This window comes from Sciurus carolinensis, chromosome 2, assembly GCF_902686445.1.
Source record: "Sciurus carolinensis chromosome 2, mSciCar1.2, whole genome shotgun sequence".
NCBI lineage: Eukaryota > Metazoa > Chordata > Mammalia > Rodentia > Sciuridae > Sciurus > Sciurus carolinensis.
Window position 1 is genome coordinate 136,332,851 of NC_062214.1, and position 17,663 is coordinate 136,350,513.

At 33.8% G+C, this 17,663-nt stretch overlaps 1 protein-coding gene across 1 annotated transcript in view; it reads right to left on the reverse strand.

Annotated features, from left to right (window-relative positions):
- Baz1a (bromodomain adjacent to zinc finger domain 1A) overlaps positions 1–17,663 on the reverse strand; it is a 98,447-nt gene that overhangs the window by 11,062 nt on the left and 69,722 nt on the right. Inside the window, 5 exon segments of the mRNA XM_047541489.1 lie at positions 6,953–7,101; positions 8,092–8,246; positions 8,950–9,113; positions 10,832–11,428; positions 15,005–15,129. Of these exon segments, the coding sequence (XP_047397445.1) occupies positions 6,953–7,101; positions 8,092–8,246; positions 8,950–9,113; positions 10,832–11,428; positions 15,005–15,129 (1,190 nt within the window).

The following is a 17,663-nucleotide window of genomic DNA, read 5'->3' on the forward strand; positions in this document are numbered from 1 at the left end:
TAGTATTTTTCTGTCTTCCTATGTTCTTTTGTTTTAGGCGTGTGTGTGCGTGTGTGTGCGCGCACATGTGTGTGTGAGTTTCGTGGTGGACTGAACTCAGGACCTCACCTAAGCTATCTAAGTGCTGTAACATTAAGCTATATCCAACCCCTATATGCACCTTTTGTAGACAGGATATAAACTAGTCGAATTTTATATTTTAATCTAGTCTCTACCTTTAATTTTAGTCTTTACCACTAGAGTATAATTTATTTAAATGCATAATTTATTTCTGCCTTCTCATTTTACGCATTCTACAAAGCACAAAATTGACTTTTATCATAAGACTTCATGAAAAGCTCTGGTCAAAGTGGGAATTCCAAGGAAGGAGGCAGCAAGAATTGCTAGTTCAGATATCATGAAGAAGTTTTTCAGGATAAATCAGAAAGAATTCTTATTGGTAATGGCAAGAAACAAGGTTGTAGAGGTTAATGTGGAAGAGTGGAAGAAAGAACAAGTTATTATTTTTAAATTTTTTATGGACCTTTATTTATTTATATTTATGTGGTGCTGAGGATCTAATTCAATGCCTCACAGATGCTAGGTTAACACTTTACCACTGGGTCATAGCCCCAGCCCCAAGAAAGGACTAATTATAAAAACAACTTTTGCAACCTTGGAAGTCACTGGTGACAAAAAGTCGAAGTGTTTTTTTGTTTTCTTTCTTTTTTTTTTATTTGGTGGTACTGGGAATTGAACTCAGGTTCTCATGCATGCAACACAAGCACTCCTACCATACAGCTATATCCCCAGTTAAACACTATTGAGTTTTGACAAAACTCAGAAAATTAAACCGGTGGTAGCTCAAGGTCCAGTTCTTATCCCTCTGACTCCAACACATGTTTATTATAGTCTATGGTAGATAAGCACATTTTTCTGTTTTTATATAGTACTTAAAAGATTACACTGGGAGATTTCGAACTTCTCAACAGCCTCTACAGAAATGTTATTGTTCTATGAAGGTTTCTCTAAGGTACAAAACATAACTCCTGCCATATGTCTATGCTAGTAAAAAAAAAAAAAAGCTATGAATAAAAACTTCATGTGAAATAAACAAAAGTTCCACAGTTTCCCATTCTTTTGGCTAACTGCTAAGTATATCAAGATTAACTTTGTACGTGCTAATATAACAGAGTTTTCATTAGCTTAGGTGTGAAATGTAGAAAGGAAAATATTAGGAAGATATTGTTTTATAAGACTACCCCAAGCTCATTCCCTTCCAAAAAAATCAAATTCAAGATTTTCCTTCAAAACTAAATATGCATGTTAATAATTAGCAATGTAGAAAGTAAAATTATAATTCTCTAAAAAGACAAAACACAATTTTCTTTAAAAAGTTAAAAATTTACCATCTGCCACACTAGATGATCTTCCTCTCTCTTTTTCTTGTCTTTTTTTTTCTATCTCCCTTTTGATCTTTATTAATTTCTGTGTTACCTAATTTCAAATTGATAAAGTTAGTTGAGGATTTTTCTTCCCTTAGCTTAAGGGTTTAACCATAAGCATGACTTATAAATGATGAAATTACCAACCTAAACAAACAATTAGATATATCTTACCTAAAACAATTAATTGAAACATGATTATCTTGCCCAAATTTTAAAAGTCTATTATTATCAATGTAATTAATCACCAGAATAATGGGATACATTAGGGAAGGAAGAACATAAATAGAATTTTTGTTTTTTACTTGCTTCCTCAGAAAACAAAATAGTATCTAAAGCTTAATATGGAAAATTCCTACCATGATTAATTTGCTATGCTGAAATATTATCAGGAGAATTTCAATATGTGTCTGTCTCAAACATTTATAAAGTAGAACCTTCTTTTCTCTCTACAGAATAAGGATATTCTTGATTACCTTATTTCAAATATATAGACTACTTCCATCTCCTGATGTCCCATTCAAAATAGACCTTTCAAAGTCCTTGTATAAAGAGCTGGAGACATCGTTATTCTATTAAACTCTATGGAGCATCAACCAAAGGCAACACCATATTAAAAATGATCAATATCTGACTTTGACTAACTAACTTATCACCAAATTAAGGTAAGCTCAACTCTTTTCATTTCACTTTTTATTTTTAAGATCCCAAATTAAAATGGTTTTCTTTTTTATCTCTCAGGATGAAACCCAGCATAAGGATATTGTGCAGGCAGCTCTCATATAACATGCTAGGTACAAGTTGCAACTTTTTCTTTGTCCAAATATTTACTAAGATGTACAGAAGAAAATGTAGACATACTAAACAACTAATTTGATACTTTCCTTTGAACTTAAAATTGTATTTTTGGTACTGTCAGTACTGGGGATTGAACCCAGGATGTTTTACCACTGAGCTACATCCCCAGCTCTTTTATTTACAGGGTCTCACTAAATTGCCCTGGCTAGACTCCAACTTATGATCCTCCTGTCTCTCAACCTCCTGAATTGCTGAGATTATAGGCATGCACCACTACACAAGGCCCTAATTTATGAGCAATTTTGATGGCAATTTCAAAAGGGAAAAAACCATCTAAATCATGCTGCATCCCTGGCCCCTCCACAGGTTAATCTGTAGTAGTAATTTTACATTTATAAAAGCTGCATGATTTTTGGGGGCTGAGGATATAGCTCAGTTGGTAGAGTGCTTTCCTCCCAAGCACAAGGCCCTGGGTTAATTCCCAGCACTGTAAAAAGAAAAAAAAAAAAAAAAAAGCTGCATGATTTTAAATAATTACAATTGATTTATTTTTATTTTTATTTTTTTTAAGATAGTGTCTTGCTAAATTGCTGGGGTTGGCCTTGAACTTGCAATCCTCCTGCCTTTGGACTCCTAAGTCACTGGGATTATAGGCATGTGCCACCATGCCTATCTTAATTGTAATTTTATGTATATTCACATATGGCTGTAATAAATAAAACAGGGGGCTGGGCTGTAGCTCAGTGGTAGAGCACTTGCCTTGCATGTGTGAGGCACTGGGTTTGATTCTCAACCCATTAAAAATAAATAGGAAAGGAAGGAAAGGAAGGAAGGAAGGAAAGATTGATTTTTCAAAAAAGAATAAAGCAGGGATTTTCTATCTACATAATTGGATTTAGACCAAGAAAATGCTAAGAAACGTTAAAGCCTGGGAAAGAAGAGTGATACAGCAAACATGAACTCTAATACCTTCATGAGCTGTGATCATACATATTTTATTTCTCACAACGGCTACTTTCAATGTGATAACTGAGTTATTTAAGCTCATGATAAAATCAATTTACAAAACATATAAATAGGTTTACTGGTGACAAACTCTTAGATTTAAAAATAAATATTTCATGAACATATTCACATTCCAAACTGCTGATAGTAATTATGAAAACTTTGTTCTTACTACTCTACAAAATAACAGTAAATAATTATTTACAATCAATTCTAGTCTATTCAAATTGCTCTTTCAATATGAGACCAAAAAGAAATGATTTTAAAAAATTCTTTTTTCTAGAATCCCATTATTAAGATATAAATTATCCTAACATGATGAATGATAAATTTAATATCTCAAAAGACAGCATGGAAGTAGAAGTGGTTACAACATTAAAATTAATTTGGAGCTTGAAACTCCTATTTTCTCAAAGACATGATGATTAGGTTCCTAGACAGGTCCTTAGAAGCCTATTAATTTCATAAATTGCCAAAAAATGATATAGATTATGTTATTTCTATAACCATAATTTAAAGAACATTTCCTTATTTATATTTCTGTAACACTTGGTATTTCTGATTTAACATTTATACAGTACTTGAGTTAGTGATTCTTAGTTTTCGATCATACCCCAAATGGTGATATTTAAAGTCAATACAAAAAAAATTTTTGCATAATTTTGATTATTCAAGGTTTGGCTAGTCACAGGTTTAAATCTTCTTTCTTCCAAAGAAATTTTACAAAAGATGAGATTCACTAAATGCTTTTAAATGAATTAGAAAAATGATAATTAAGTAATATTTAAAAAATAAACTCCAGACCAATATCTTGATGAACACAGATGCAAAAATTCTTGATAAAATACTGTCAAATCACATATAAAAAACATTAAAAAGATACAGCACCATGATCAAGTGGGATTCATCCCAGGGATGCAAGGTTGGTTCAATATACAGAAATCAATAAAGGTAATTCACCATATAAACAGACTTAAAAACAAGAATCACATGATTATCAATAGACACACAAAAAGCATTTGACAAATACTGCATTCATTCATGTTTAAAACACTAGAAAATTAGGAATAGAAGGAATATACCTCAACATGGTAAAAGCTATATATGACAAACCCAAGGCCAACATCATTCTAAACAGAGAAAAACTGAAAGCATTCCTTCTAAAACCAGGAGCAACACAGGGGTGCCTATTTTCACCACTTCTACCTCAACATAGTCTTTGAGACTCTAGCCAGAGCAATTGGGGGGGGGGGGGAAGTTAAAGAAAAGAGTTCAAACTCTGTTTACCAACAATATAATCCTGCATCTATAACACCCAAAAACTCCACCAGAAAACTCCTAGAACTCATAAATGAATTCAGTTAAGTAGCAGGATACAAAATTAACCCCATAAATCAATCACATTCCTATATACCAATGATGAATCAGCTGAAAGAGAAATTAGGAAAACTATCCCATTCAAAACAGACTCAAACAAAATAAAATACTAAGGAATCAATCTCACAAAAGAGGCGAAGGACCTCTACAATGAAAACTACAGAACACTAAAGAAAGAAATTGAAGAAGACCTTAGAAGATGGAAAAATCTCTCATGTTCTTGGATAGGCAAAATTAATATTGTCATAATGGCAATATTACCAAAAGCAATTTACAGATTCAATGCAATTCCCACCAAAATTCCAATGATGTTCTTTATAGAAATAGAAAAAGCAGTTGTGAAATTCATTTGAAAAAATAAGAGGCCCAGAATAGCAAAGCAATCCTTAGTGAGAAAAGTGAAGCAAGAGGCATCACAATACCAGACATTAAATTATACTAAATAGCTATAGTAACAAAACCAGCATGGTATTGGCACCAAAACAGGCATGAAGACCAATGGAACAGAATAGAAGACACAGAAACAAAACCACATAAATACAGTTATCTCATTAGACAAAGGTGCCAGAAACATACATTGGAGAAAAGATAGCCTCTTCAACAAATGGTGCTGGGAAAACTGGAAATCTGTATGTAGTAGAATGAACTTGAACTCCTATCTTTCACCCTGCAAAAAAATCAACTGAGAGTGGATCAAAGACCTAGAAATTAGACCAGAAACCCTGACTTACTAGAAGAAAATGTAGGCCCAAAACGTCAGCTCAGGAACTGACTTCCTTAATAAAACTCCTGAAGTGCAAGAAGTGAAATAAAAAATCAATAAATGGATGGCATTAAACTAAACAGCTTCTTCAGAGCAAAGGAAACAATCAAGAACTTGAAGAGAGCCAGAATGGGAGAAAATCTTTGCCACCTGCACCTCAGATAGGGCATTAATTTCCAGGACATACAAAGAACTCAAAAAACTCAACACCAAAAAAAAAAACAAAAAAACAAATAACCCAATAAATGGGCAAAGGAACTAGACACTTCTCAAAAGAAGAAATATGAATGTTCAGCAAATATATGAAAAAATGTTCAATATCTATAGCAATTAGGGTAATGCAAATTAAAACTACACTGAGATTTCATCTCAGTCTAGCCAGAAAGGCAATTATCATGATATGATATACAACTGACAATAAACGTTAGTGAGGATGTGGGTAAAAGGATACACTCATACGTTGTTGGTGGATCTGCCAACTGGTGCAACCACTCTGGAAAGCGCATGGAGATTCCTTAAAAAACTGGGAATGGAACCATCTTTTGACCCAGTTATCCCACTCCTCAATATATAGCAAAAGGATTTAAAATCAGCATACTACAGTGATATAGCCACACCAGTGTTATAAAGGTACAATTCACATAGCTAAGCTATGGAGTCAACCTACATACCCTTCAACAGAGGAATGGATAAAGAAAATGTGGCATGTGGCTGGGGCCGGTGGTGCATGCCTATAATCCCTGTGGTTCAGGAGGCTAAGGCGGAGGATCACAAGTTCAAAGCCAGCTTTAGTAATTTAGTGAGGCCCTAAGCAACTCAGCAAGACCCTGTCTCTAAATAAAATAAAATACAGGGCTGGGATGTGGCTAAGTGGTTAAGTGCTCCTGGGTTCAATCCCCAGTACCATTAAAAAAGGAGAAAAAAAAAAAAAAAAAGAAAGGAAGAAAGAAAATATGGCATATGTACACATGGAGTTATTACTCAGTCAGAACTGACATTATGTCAGACTTTATGATATTTTCTGGTAAATGGATGGATTTGGAGACTCTCATGCTAAGTGAAATAAGCCAATCCCCCAAAACAAAAGATCAAATGTTTCCTCTAATATGTGGAAGCTAACCCACATTAAGGGTTGGGGAGCAGAAGTTTGATGGAATAGACAAAGGGAAATAAAGGGAAGGGAGCAGGGATAGGAAACAGAAAGACAGAGGTATGAATCTGATAAGACTTTCCTGTGTACATATATGAATACACCACAGTGAATTTCACCATAGCAGATATCCATCAGACTGGGGTCCTAATTAGAGTAAGATATATTGTATGCTTGTATAATTATATCAAAATGGATTATACTGTCATGTATAACTAAAAAGAATCACTAAATACATACATAAATTAAATAAATAAATAATTTAAAAAATAAGAAATAAATCTCACCTGAAGAATGTATCTTTTAAAATGAAACCAATCTGAAGCTTTTCATATTGGTCTATCAGTTTCACTGTCAGCCAGTGAAGTTCTATTAAAGGGCAATTTCAAAATTATTTAAGACATAACATATTTTGACATAAAAACAGATACTTACCAAGTGGAGCTTTGAGAAAACGCCGCTCAATGCCCTGTTCTATTTGAAAGAGTGCTGTTGCCAGATAATGTACCACGTTGCTCACTGATTGTGGTGTACTTGCATTAGTTGAGACAGTACTTGGAGTTTCTGTTTTTATCCCCAGAAGTCTACAATAAAACAAAGAGTTCATGTCACTTAAAAATAGTATTAGGTGAAACTTGAGACTACTCATTCCTTCAAATGCTTATTTACCCCTGTGTAGAACGTTTTCTCAATTTTGAGGATCTGGTACAAACTAATTGGGAGGAGAAAGTCATTTAGGGGCTGGGCTTGTGGCTCAGTGGTAGACCACTTGCCTAGCACATGTAAGGCACCAGGTTCGATTCTCAGCACTACATAAAAATAAATAAAATATGTCCATCTACACCTAAAAATAATAGGAAAAAAAGTCATTTAGGAGGACAGAAGGACAAATATTTGAAGAGAAGGAAAAGAGAAGGCTTATGGGAAAGGTTTTAGAGAGGTAATAGGGATAAAATTTAAAGCCTATGTATCTTGGGCAGCTTATTTCTATTTCTCTTGCTTCAGCTACTGGGTAAGACACTTAATAGTTCCCGCCTAACAGTTAAAAGTGCAAACCCATTCAAAGCCTTTGTGCATGATCTTTTCTTCCAATGTCATATCTTCCTCACCTTCAGAGCTCAACTTTGCAATCAGGAACCTTCCTCTAGCACTTCCTTCAAAGTTCTTTCCATGTTCCACCAAGACAAATAGTGCTCCACCCTACTGTGTACTATATTTGTACTGGGAATTTACTTTCTATCAGAGCTCTTCCCCTGCTCTATAATTGTTAACTTCATTTCTCTCCACCATTCCTTTCTAGATAATAAACTCCTTCAGAGCATATATTAGCCAAAATAACCTTGAAAAAGTAAAAACTATTTTATTCTAATGAGTTGTCTTTTGGCTGTATTAATGAAAGTGGAGTAACAGAGATCCTGATGTTTAAAAAGTGGTCATTTCAGTGATTAGAAATATTAAGGTCCTCGTAAGTTTCTAGAAGAAGGAAAAGAAACATTTACTTAAAAAAAAAAAAAACACCTTAAAATTAAAGTGGCAAGGAAAAGTTGTTTACTTTAGAAAAATTCTTTTTGTACCTGTCTTTTACTATGACCCTTGCTTGTTCATCAATTTCCATCTCTTCTACATCTTCATTCACAGTTTTAATTATTCCATTTTCCTTGTTTTCCTCACTTAACAGCTCATATCGTCCACTTTCTAAGGCTGATCTCCAGATGTGTCTGTCTGTAACCTGTAACAAAATACAAATTTACTAAACTGGAAAACAGAAAGATAGTCCTAAAAGATATTAAACTTAATGTGCATATAAATTAATTTATGGATATTCTAGAACAGATTTATGAATAAAAAAGGAGTATGAAAGTACAGTTCCTTAGTGGCCAAAATGGAATTCTTATCATTCATACACAAAAGCTTTAATACCTTATTATTTTTAAAAAATCATAAATGATTTTAGGATTGGTCACTTAATAGGAGTAAAAAAGTGACAGAAGATGGCAAAGGCATAAACAGAACATGTATATCAAATAAGAATTACTTACAGATTTAAAAAAGGTAACAAAGAAACCAACAAACAAACCAGACTCAGCAGAGAAGGCAGGAGCTAGTCAAGGAAGAAGAAAATATCCTTACACATTTCAACATCTGATTAAAATATCAAACATACTTTTAAAATATTAAAAATATCAAAAAGATCAATTATATTAATTAAATTTTGTTTAAGAAAGCAGATAGTCATTTAATATACTTAAGATGGATTTATGTCCATATATAAACATTATGATTTAGGGGAAATAAACAATCTTCATAAAAGACATATCCTTTCCTGATGTTTATTAATAACACAAATTTTACATACATATGTAAATAATCAACAAATATAAAAAATCTGGACCAAGCAAATTAGATAAACTAAAAATGTAAACAGGTACAACCTTGATTGATCCTAATGTTCCTTGATAGATTCTGTCTTCAATATCCAAAAGAAAATCTCTCAGCCTCAATTCAAGTTGCTTTTCTGCAGACATCTGAGATGAATCATATGCACTGGAAGATCTTCCCCGAGTATATGTATGTTTGCTATCAGTTTGAGGTTTGTCTGAAATAGTAATCAAATGTTTACTACAATTTTCTTAAATATAATGTGACTGTTAGAATTCTGAAGATAGTGGACATAGAAACACTTTGTAAATTCTCAAGTACCTAAATAAATATTTGCAAGGGCCTTAATATTCAGAATATATAAAGAGCTCATAATTGCACAAAAGACAAATAACCCAATTAAAAAGTGTGCAAAGGATCTGAATAGATATTTCTTTAAGATATATATATGGTCAACAAGCACACGAAAAGATGCTCACTATTATTTGTCATTAAAGAAAGACAAGTCAAAATCACAGTGAGGTACCATTTCATACCCCTTAGGATGGCTATAATCAAAAAGTCAGATAATTCTAAGTGTTAGAAAGAAGTGAAGAAATTGGAATCCTCATACACTATGGGAGAGAAAATTAAACAGGGAAGTAATCAGGTATTTCCGCTCTCAGTGCATATACTCAAGACAAGTGAAAACTATGTCAACACAAAACTTGCACATGGATATTTATAGTAGCATTTTTCATAAAAGCCAAAAGGTAGAAACAAACCAAATGTCTATCAACTAAGAAATGGATAAGTAAAATGAAGTACATACAAAGTATAGAATATTATTTGGTCAGAAAAAAAAAGGAATGAAGTTCTGATATATACTATACCCTGGATGAATCTTGGAAATATTAGGCTAAATGAAAGATACAGTCACAAAAGACCGTAAGTTATATGATTCCATTCATAGGAAATGTCAAGAACAGGAAATTTTACGGAGACAAATTTGCCTAGAGTAGAGAGAAGGTTGGGGGCCGGTTGGGGCGGGGGGGTCAGGTGGGGAAGAATATAGCAGAGTGACAGGTAAAAGCTACAAAGTTTTTTTTTGAGAGGGTAGAAATGTTCTAAAAAACAACTGTGATTATGGTTGTGCATATGTGTGAAGATACTAAAAAACACTGAATTATATACTTTAAATGGATGATTTATACAATATGTCAAGGAATATGAAGAAGTGTGATCTATAATCCTGAGAAGAACTAAAGTAGTTATGGTAACATGTTCTTAAATTTAAGTTTTCCACCTAGAAAATCCTCATTACTAATATAAAATTTACATCTAAAAATTCCTGCTTTCTCTGATCTGTTGTCAATGGGCCAGCTATGAGATAGGAAATGCTCCTACTTGATCTACCCTGGTAGCCAATTTCCAAAGAAGATATCATTAATGGAATCTGTCCCTGGGCTCTCCGCAAAACCTCTAGTGAGTTAACTTCATTCACTATAATATCTCCAAAACTGAAGGCAGCCTTATAGCCCTGGGCATTCAGAGCCTACTAACCAAGGAATGAGATTAGAAAGAACACTTATATTCTCACACTATAGATGGTTTCTCATAATCCAAAAAGAACCCAGATAGAATCCAAAAATTCGGACAACCATATTTCTGTTGTCCCCTGCAAGATGGAGTCTCACTATGTTGTAGGGCTGGCTTCCAATTCATGTACTCAAGTGATCCTCCTCCTTTGGTCTCCCAAGTAGATAAGACTATAGGAACACTCAGTTCAAGAACCTTGTTCCTATAAAGAAACACACTTCCAAACTCTTAACTCTCATACTGAGAGAATGGTCAAAATGTTAAGGTGTTTAAAATATGTTTTTAATAGCATGGAAAACATTTAATAGTGAATACCCAGAGATTAGGGGAGAAAAATAGTTTTCATAGAAAATTTACCTGAAAAATGAAATTTCTCTTCTGAAAAACGGGCTAGCTGTGCACATATTCTGCTTTTCTCTTGCAACAAGGTTTCCTTTAAGGCACTTTCTCTATGTCCTCTAGAATTAAGAGCTTCAATAAGCTGGTCTAGCTGTTCACAAGAACTGTAAAAGCACCACCGATTTGGCTTATGCACTGGTTTTGGCAGCTGTGCAGAATCATCACATGGACCTTGGTCAATGTTGGAGGTAGATTCAGACATCAAACACTCTCCAGTTTTAGTAGATACCTGAGGATCTTGAGACTGTAAATTATTCTGAAATGATGAAGGTCTAGGCAACAGCATGTCTTCAGTGAGACCAGAATAATCTTCTTCAATAAACAATCCAGGAATAGAAGGGAAAATCCAGTATCGCCTATACATGCGGTCTCGACCCAAGGGAAAAATATTGGTACATGCTATAGCACTCTGGATTTTTTCTAAGAGCTCTTTCTCTTTTCGTTGATGTTCCTGTTTTAAAGCTTCTTCCTCATCAGCAGTAAGAGGCTCTTGTGTTACACAGTTAATCTCTTCTTGCCTGGTAAATTCTTTAAATCCATTTTGTCCCCTTTTCCCTGTGGTTGAATAAAATTTATCTTTATCATATTTTAAATTTTCACTAGGAAAATGAGATTTAAAAACTACCCCAAGTTATTATGCATTATTGACTGAACTGTGTACTTCTACCAAGAATTCATATATTGAAGCCCAAAGGCCCAATGTGACTGTGTTTGTAGCTAATGCCCTTAAAGAGGTAAGTAAGGTTAAGCAAGGTCACAAGAGTGGGGCCCTAATCCAACAGGCTTGGTGTCCTTATGAAAACAAGAAAAGGTACGTAAGCTCTTGCTCTCTGGTATGCCCAGAGAAAAAGCCACAGCAAGAAGGTGCTGTTTGCAGCTGGTGTGGTGGCACAGGTCTGTAATCCCAGCGGATCAGGAGGCTGAGGCAGGAGGATCCTGAGTTCAAAGTCAGCTTTAGGGTATCGAGGCACTAAGCAACTCAGTGAAATCCTATCTCTAAATAAAATGCAAAATAGGGTTAGGGATGTGGCTCAGCGGTTGAGTGCCCCTGAGTTCAATACCTGGTACCCCTCCCCTGAAAAAAAAGAAAAAAAGAAAAGAAAAAGAAGGTGCTGTTTGCAAGTCAAGGAAAAGGCCTCACCAGACACCAACTCTGTTGGCATCTTGATTTTGAACTTTAAGTCTCCAGAAACAGAAAACAAATTTCTGCTATTTATATACCACCACGTCTAATACACTGTTAGTAAAAAAATCGACACATTGAAATCTAATGAAACAAACAAAATCTGTAACTTGACAGTATGCTATTTATTCTCTAATAGCCATCCAGACAATCTAAGGAAGGGCTCAGCAAACTACTTTCACACAAGGCTAGGTAGTATCTTATGCTTTGTAGGTCATAAGGTCTGTCATAGCTACTCAGTTCTGTCACTGTGGCACAAAAGCAGTAACTGACGAATGAGAATGGCTGTGTTCATTAAAACCCATTAATGGACAATGAAATCTGAATTTCATATAATTTTCACTAATCACAAAGTATCATTCTTCTTTTGACTTTTTCAACCATTTAAAGATTTTTAACTTACAATTTATACAAAAATGGTACAGGCTACCACACTGGGTAGGACTGATTTTTTTTTTTGTGGAAGATTTTTAGTAATGATTCAAGTTCTTTAATGGTTACGGACCATTTATTTGCCTTTTAAAATTTCTTCAAGAACCCATTTTAATAGTTTGTATTTTTCTAGAATTTTGTTCATTTTTGTCTACATTTTCAAATTTACTATCAGAAAACTATGTTATATATTGTCTTCTTTTGTTTCCTTTTTATTTTGATTTTTTTTGGTTTTGTGGTGATTGGGTCTGGACCTATAACCTTGTGTATGCTAGGCAAGTATCCTACCACTGAGCTATATCTTCAGTCCTCCTTGTTGTTAAATTTTTATTTTATCTGTAGTTACGCTCTCTACTTTTCAGTCCTAATTTCATTTATTGTGACCCTTTGCTTTTTCTTTCTTTTTTTCCCTGCAGTACTGGGAATCAAACCCCTTGCCTAGCAGGTCTTCTGCCTGCTAGGCAAGCACTCTACCACTAAGCTACACACCCCCAAGTCCTTTCTGATCTTTTTAAAAATAAATTTCAGTCAAGGTCTTTCTAGTTTTTATCTTCTTTTAAAGAACAAAGTTTTGGTCTAACTGTCCTTATCTACTGTTTTATTTTCTATTAATTCCTACTTTTATCTATTATTTCTTTCTAGTGGGGGGATACTCCTTCCCCAATCTTAAATGGTTAACTTGATGTTTCTTTGTCCCTTGTATGTACTAAAAGCTATACATTTTTTTTCTAAGTAGAGGGACAAGATCCAATGAATGCTAATATGCAGTATTAAGAAGTTTTAAATGTTTTCTACTTTTCTTATGGTTTCTCTTTTGACTCATTATTCACTATATACATAGTATTTTATGTATACAAAATATTTTATATATAATATACTATATAATATTTTTAGTTACAGATGGACACAATACCTTTATTTTATTTATATGTGGTCCTGAGGATTGAACCCAGTGCCTCACACATGCTAGGCAAGTGCTCTAACACTGAGCTACAACCCCAGTCCTACTCATTATATTTTAAAACTGATAACATACAGTTTGTTTTGAATTTTGAAATTAACTGCATTGTAATCAGAGAATATATTCTCCAAGATGTAGGAGTTTTTCCAACCAGAGTAACCATCTAGAAAATATATAAAAAAAAAGAAATTCCATCCCAATTATAGGCACAAAATTAACTTAAGGATCCCCATTAAAATGTTATTAAATGAGGATGGTTAAGGATCCTTGGAAATAATTTTTTAAAAAAATTTATATGTGGGCTGGGGACATAGCTCAGTTGGTAGAGTGCCTGCCCTGCAAGCACAAGGCCCTGGGTTCAATCCCCAGCACCACAAAAAAAAAAAAAGAAAAAAAAAATTTGTATGTATTTTTAGGTGTTGATGGACCTGTATTTTATTCATTTATTTTTATGTGGTGCTGAGGATTGAACCCAGGGCCTCACATGTGCTAGGCAAGCACTCTACTTGCCATCCTCCTTCCACAAGCTCCTAAGTCACTGAGATTACATGCATACACCACACCTAGTAATGATAAGGTAATTTGTTGGTTCAGCAATTCTGAACTATGTATTAGAAGTAATTTGTATCAGTAGATTTAAAACAGTATATTTTCGAGGATGGAGTTGTGGTTCAGTGGTAGAGCGCTTATCTAGCACGTGTGGGGCACTGGGTTCAATCTTCAGCAGCACATACAAATAAATAAATAAAGGTATTGTGTCCATGTACAACTAAAAAAAATTATATAAAAAACAAAACAAAATGAAAAGAAACAACAGTATATTCTGTGACCCAGCAATATATGAAATTATTTTAAGCAGCAGATTTTCATTCTCAGCAATAAAACACCAATACAAGCATTACTGATCTTTATATCTGTACCCCATAGGAGCCACTCAATTCATGTTGAATGAATACATTATTAGCATAATATTAGATTTGATTTCAATAATAAATGCAAAAACTAAGCAAAATTTGCCAATTGAAATTATGGAAAACTCGACCCATTAAAGAGACAGGAATATTGTCTCTCTTCCTTAAAGTATAAGTGATATCTGAATAAAGATATAATCAGGGGCTGGGGAGATAGCTCAGTTGGTAGAGTGCTTACCTCACAAGCACAAGGCCCTGGGTTCAATCCCCAGCACCGCAAAAAAAAAAAAAAAAAAAAAAGATATAATCAATCATAAACATACAAATGACTTCACATGACCAGTTTTAACAAAATGGTCACCATTTTTACAACTCATTATGAGCTATAAGGTGGGCATTTAACACACACACACACACACATATATCCTGGAATCACAAATGAAAAAAATCTAATATATATTTCAGAATTGCTGAACCAACAAATTACCTTATCACTACTAGGTGTGGTGTATGCATGTAATCTCAGTGACTTAGGAGCTTGTGGAAGGAGGATGGCAAGTTTGAGGCCACCCTGGGCAAATTAACAAGACCTGTCCCCAAATTTAAAACAAACAATAACAAAAAAATGAACTCAATGTTATTACCCCTTCTGCTTCTTTTATGTGATCCTGGGTCATCTTCATCTTCAGTGACTGTATCTTGATCAAGGTCCTTTTGTTCTGTTTCTTTGCTTTCAGTGCTAGTATCAAAATCTTCCTTTTCTTCCTCCCTTTAAGATGAAAACAAAGAATACACTTACCGATGAATATATTATTCCATTCATGAAATATTATCTCACTTTACTGTCATGTAGATCTTAAAAAAATATTATTGTCTGCCTAAAAGTATCAGGCATTATTGCTTAGTAAGTAGTGAACAATAAGACACAGTGTTTATAGTCTTGCAGAGAAAAGATAATTATATATGATAAAATTAAAATATGTAATAAGTACCAAAAGATGCCAGAAAACATTTCAAGAAGAATCAAACCTGTCCAGGATCAAGAGAGGCTGGTTTGAAAAAGTGGTATTTAAATTGTGACTCCAGGAAGATGGGGAAGTAGTGAGCAGTAGGAAATCTGTATATCATGCAGAAGAATAACATGTGCACATAAGCATAGGCATGAACCTGAAGAGAAATGAGCTTATAATTTTGAGAAATGTGTAAGTGAAAAATCAGTAAATCAAGATATACATGAGTATATCTTGGGTTAGATCAGGTTTGGTCTTGAAGGGCATTATCCAAAAAGCAATGGGAACAAAACATATAGTTTACACAAGGATATTGGTATAATTTGAAAGTACTTTGGCTGCTATTTGTAAAGTTAACCAGGTGACAAAGACGAAGGGACACCAGTAAAGAAGCCACTGTAATAGGGCAGGTGGCTGGCTAGGAGGTGACGGCAGCTCAGAGTAGATATAGACAAATATTGGAGAAGAAAAGTAGTTCAATTCCTATAAAGTACACAGAATGAAAAATATGGATATTCATACTACTCTGTTGCTTAAATTAAAACTAAAATTATATGGCCTTAGAATAAATTCCAACCATTTATGTTCTACATCCACAGAGTGGTTTTGCAAGCTCACATGTATTCAGAAGAAAGAGATAACATACGTAAGTGAGACTGGATGAGTATAAAAAATACAGTGGTGGTGTAGGCCGAGGATCCCAGCAACTCAGGAGTCTTAGCAATACCCTTAGTAACTTAGTGAGTCCTTCATTCAAAATAAGAAAAAAAAAAGGGTTGGGATGTAGCTCAGTGGTAGAGTACCTCTGGGTTTAAAAAAAAATTTGAAATATAGGCTGGGTATATAGCTTAATGGTATAGAGCACATACTTAAAGCATGTGTAAGACCTTGGGTTCAATCCCCAGCACCAAAAATGAAAAATAAATAAAATAAAAAATAAAAAATAAATCAAGATCATTTTTATGACATAAAACCACTATTTAATTCAGAACATTTTCATCATTAAAAAAAATCCATTTACAGTTACTTCTCATTTTCTTTTTCCCACTGCCCCTGGCACTCATTTTACTTTCTGTCTCTATAGATTTTCTTATTCTGGATATTTCTTAAATAGAAACATACAATACATGGCCTTTTGAGACTAGTTTCTTTAATTTAGCATGTTTTCATGGCTCCTCTACATTGCAACATTTATTGGAACTCCATTCCTTTCTATTGCTGAATAATATTCTCCTGTATAATATAACAGAAGAAATACACCATTTTGTTTATCCATTTATCAACTGAGAGACATTTGAGTTGTTTCACTCTCTGCCATTAAGAATAATGCTGCTATGAACATTTGTGTATACATTTTTGATTGATGTATGCTATTAATTCTCTTGGGTACATAAGAGAATTGCTATAACATGTTTACATACAGCAATATAGTTTTAACTTTTTGAAGAACTGTCAAGTTACTTTCCAAAACAGTTATACCATTTTATAATCCCATAAGCAATGTATGAGAATTCTAATTTCTCCATATCTTTGTCAACACCTTACGTTCATTAGTTTGATTACACTTATCCTAGTTGGAATAAAGTGGTATTGTGGTTTTAATGTGCATTTCTCTGATGGCTAATAATGTTGGGCAGTTTTTCATACACTTATTGTATGTCTTTTTTGGACAAATGTCTGTTCAAATCCATGTCATTTTAAAATTGTGTTGTCTTTATAGTTAAATTATAAAAATTCATTACATATTCTAGCTGCAAGTCCCTTTTCAGATATAGAATTTATAATTTTTTCTCCCATTCATTAGGCTTTTATTTCTTTAATAGTGTCCTTTAAAACACACAAGTTGTCTCAATTAGGCAGAATTAATATAGTCAAAATGGCCATACCACCAAAAGCACTACAGATTTAATGAAATTTCTTTTAAAATTCCAATGATGTTCATGGAAATAGAAAAAGCAGTCATGAAATTCATTTGGAAAAACAAGAGGTCCAGAATAGCTAAAGCAATTCTTAGTGAGAAAAGTGAAACTGGAGGCATCACAACACCAGATCTGAAACTATATTACAGAACAATAGTAACAAAAATAGCATGGTATTGGCACAAAAAACAATGGAACATTATAGAAGACACAGAGACAAATCCACATAAATACAGTTATCTTATACTAGACAAAGGTTCCAGAAACATACATTGGAGAAAATGGTGCTGGGAAAACTGGAAATCTATATGTAGTGGAATGAAATAGAACCTCTCTCTCTCCCTCTGCAAAAAACTCAACTCAAAGTGAATCAA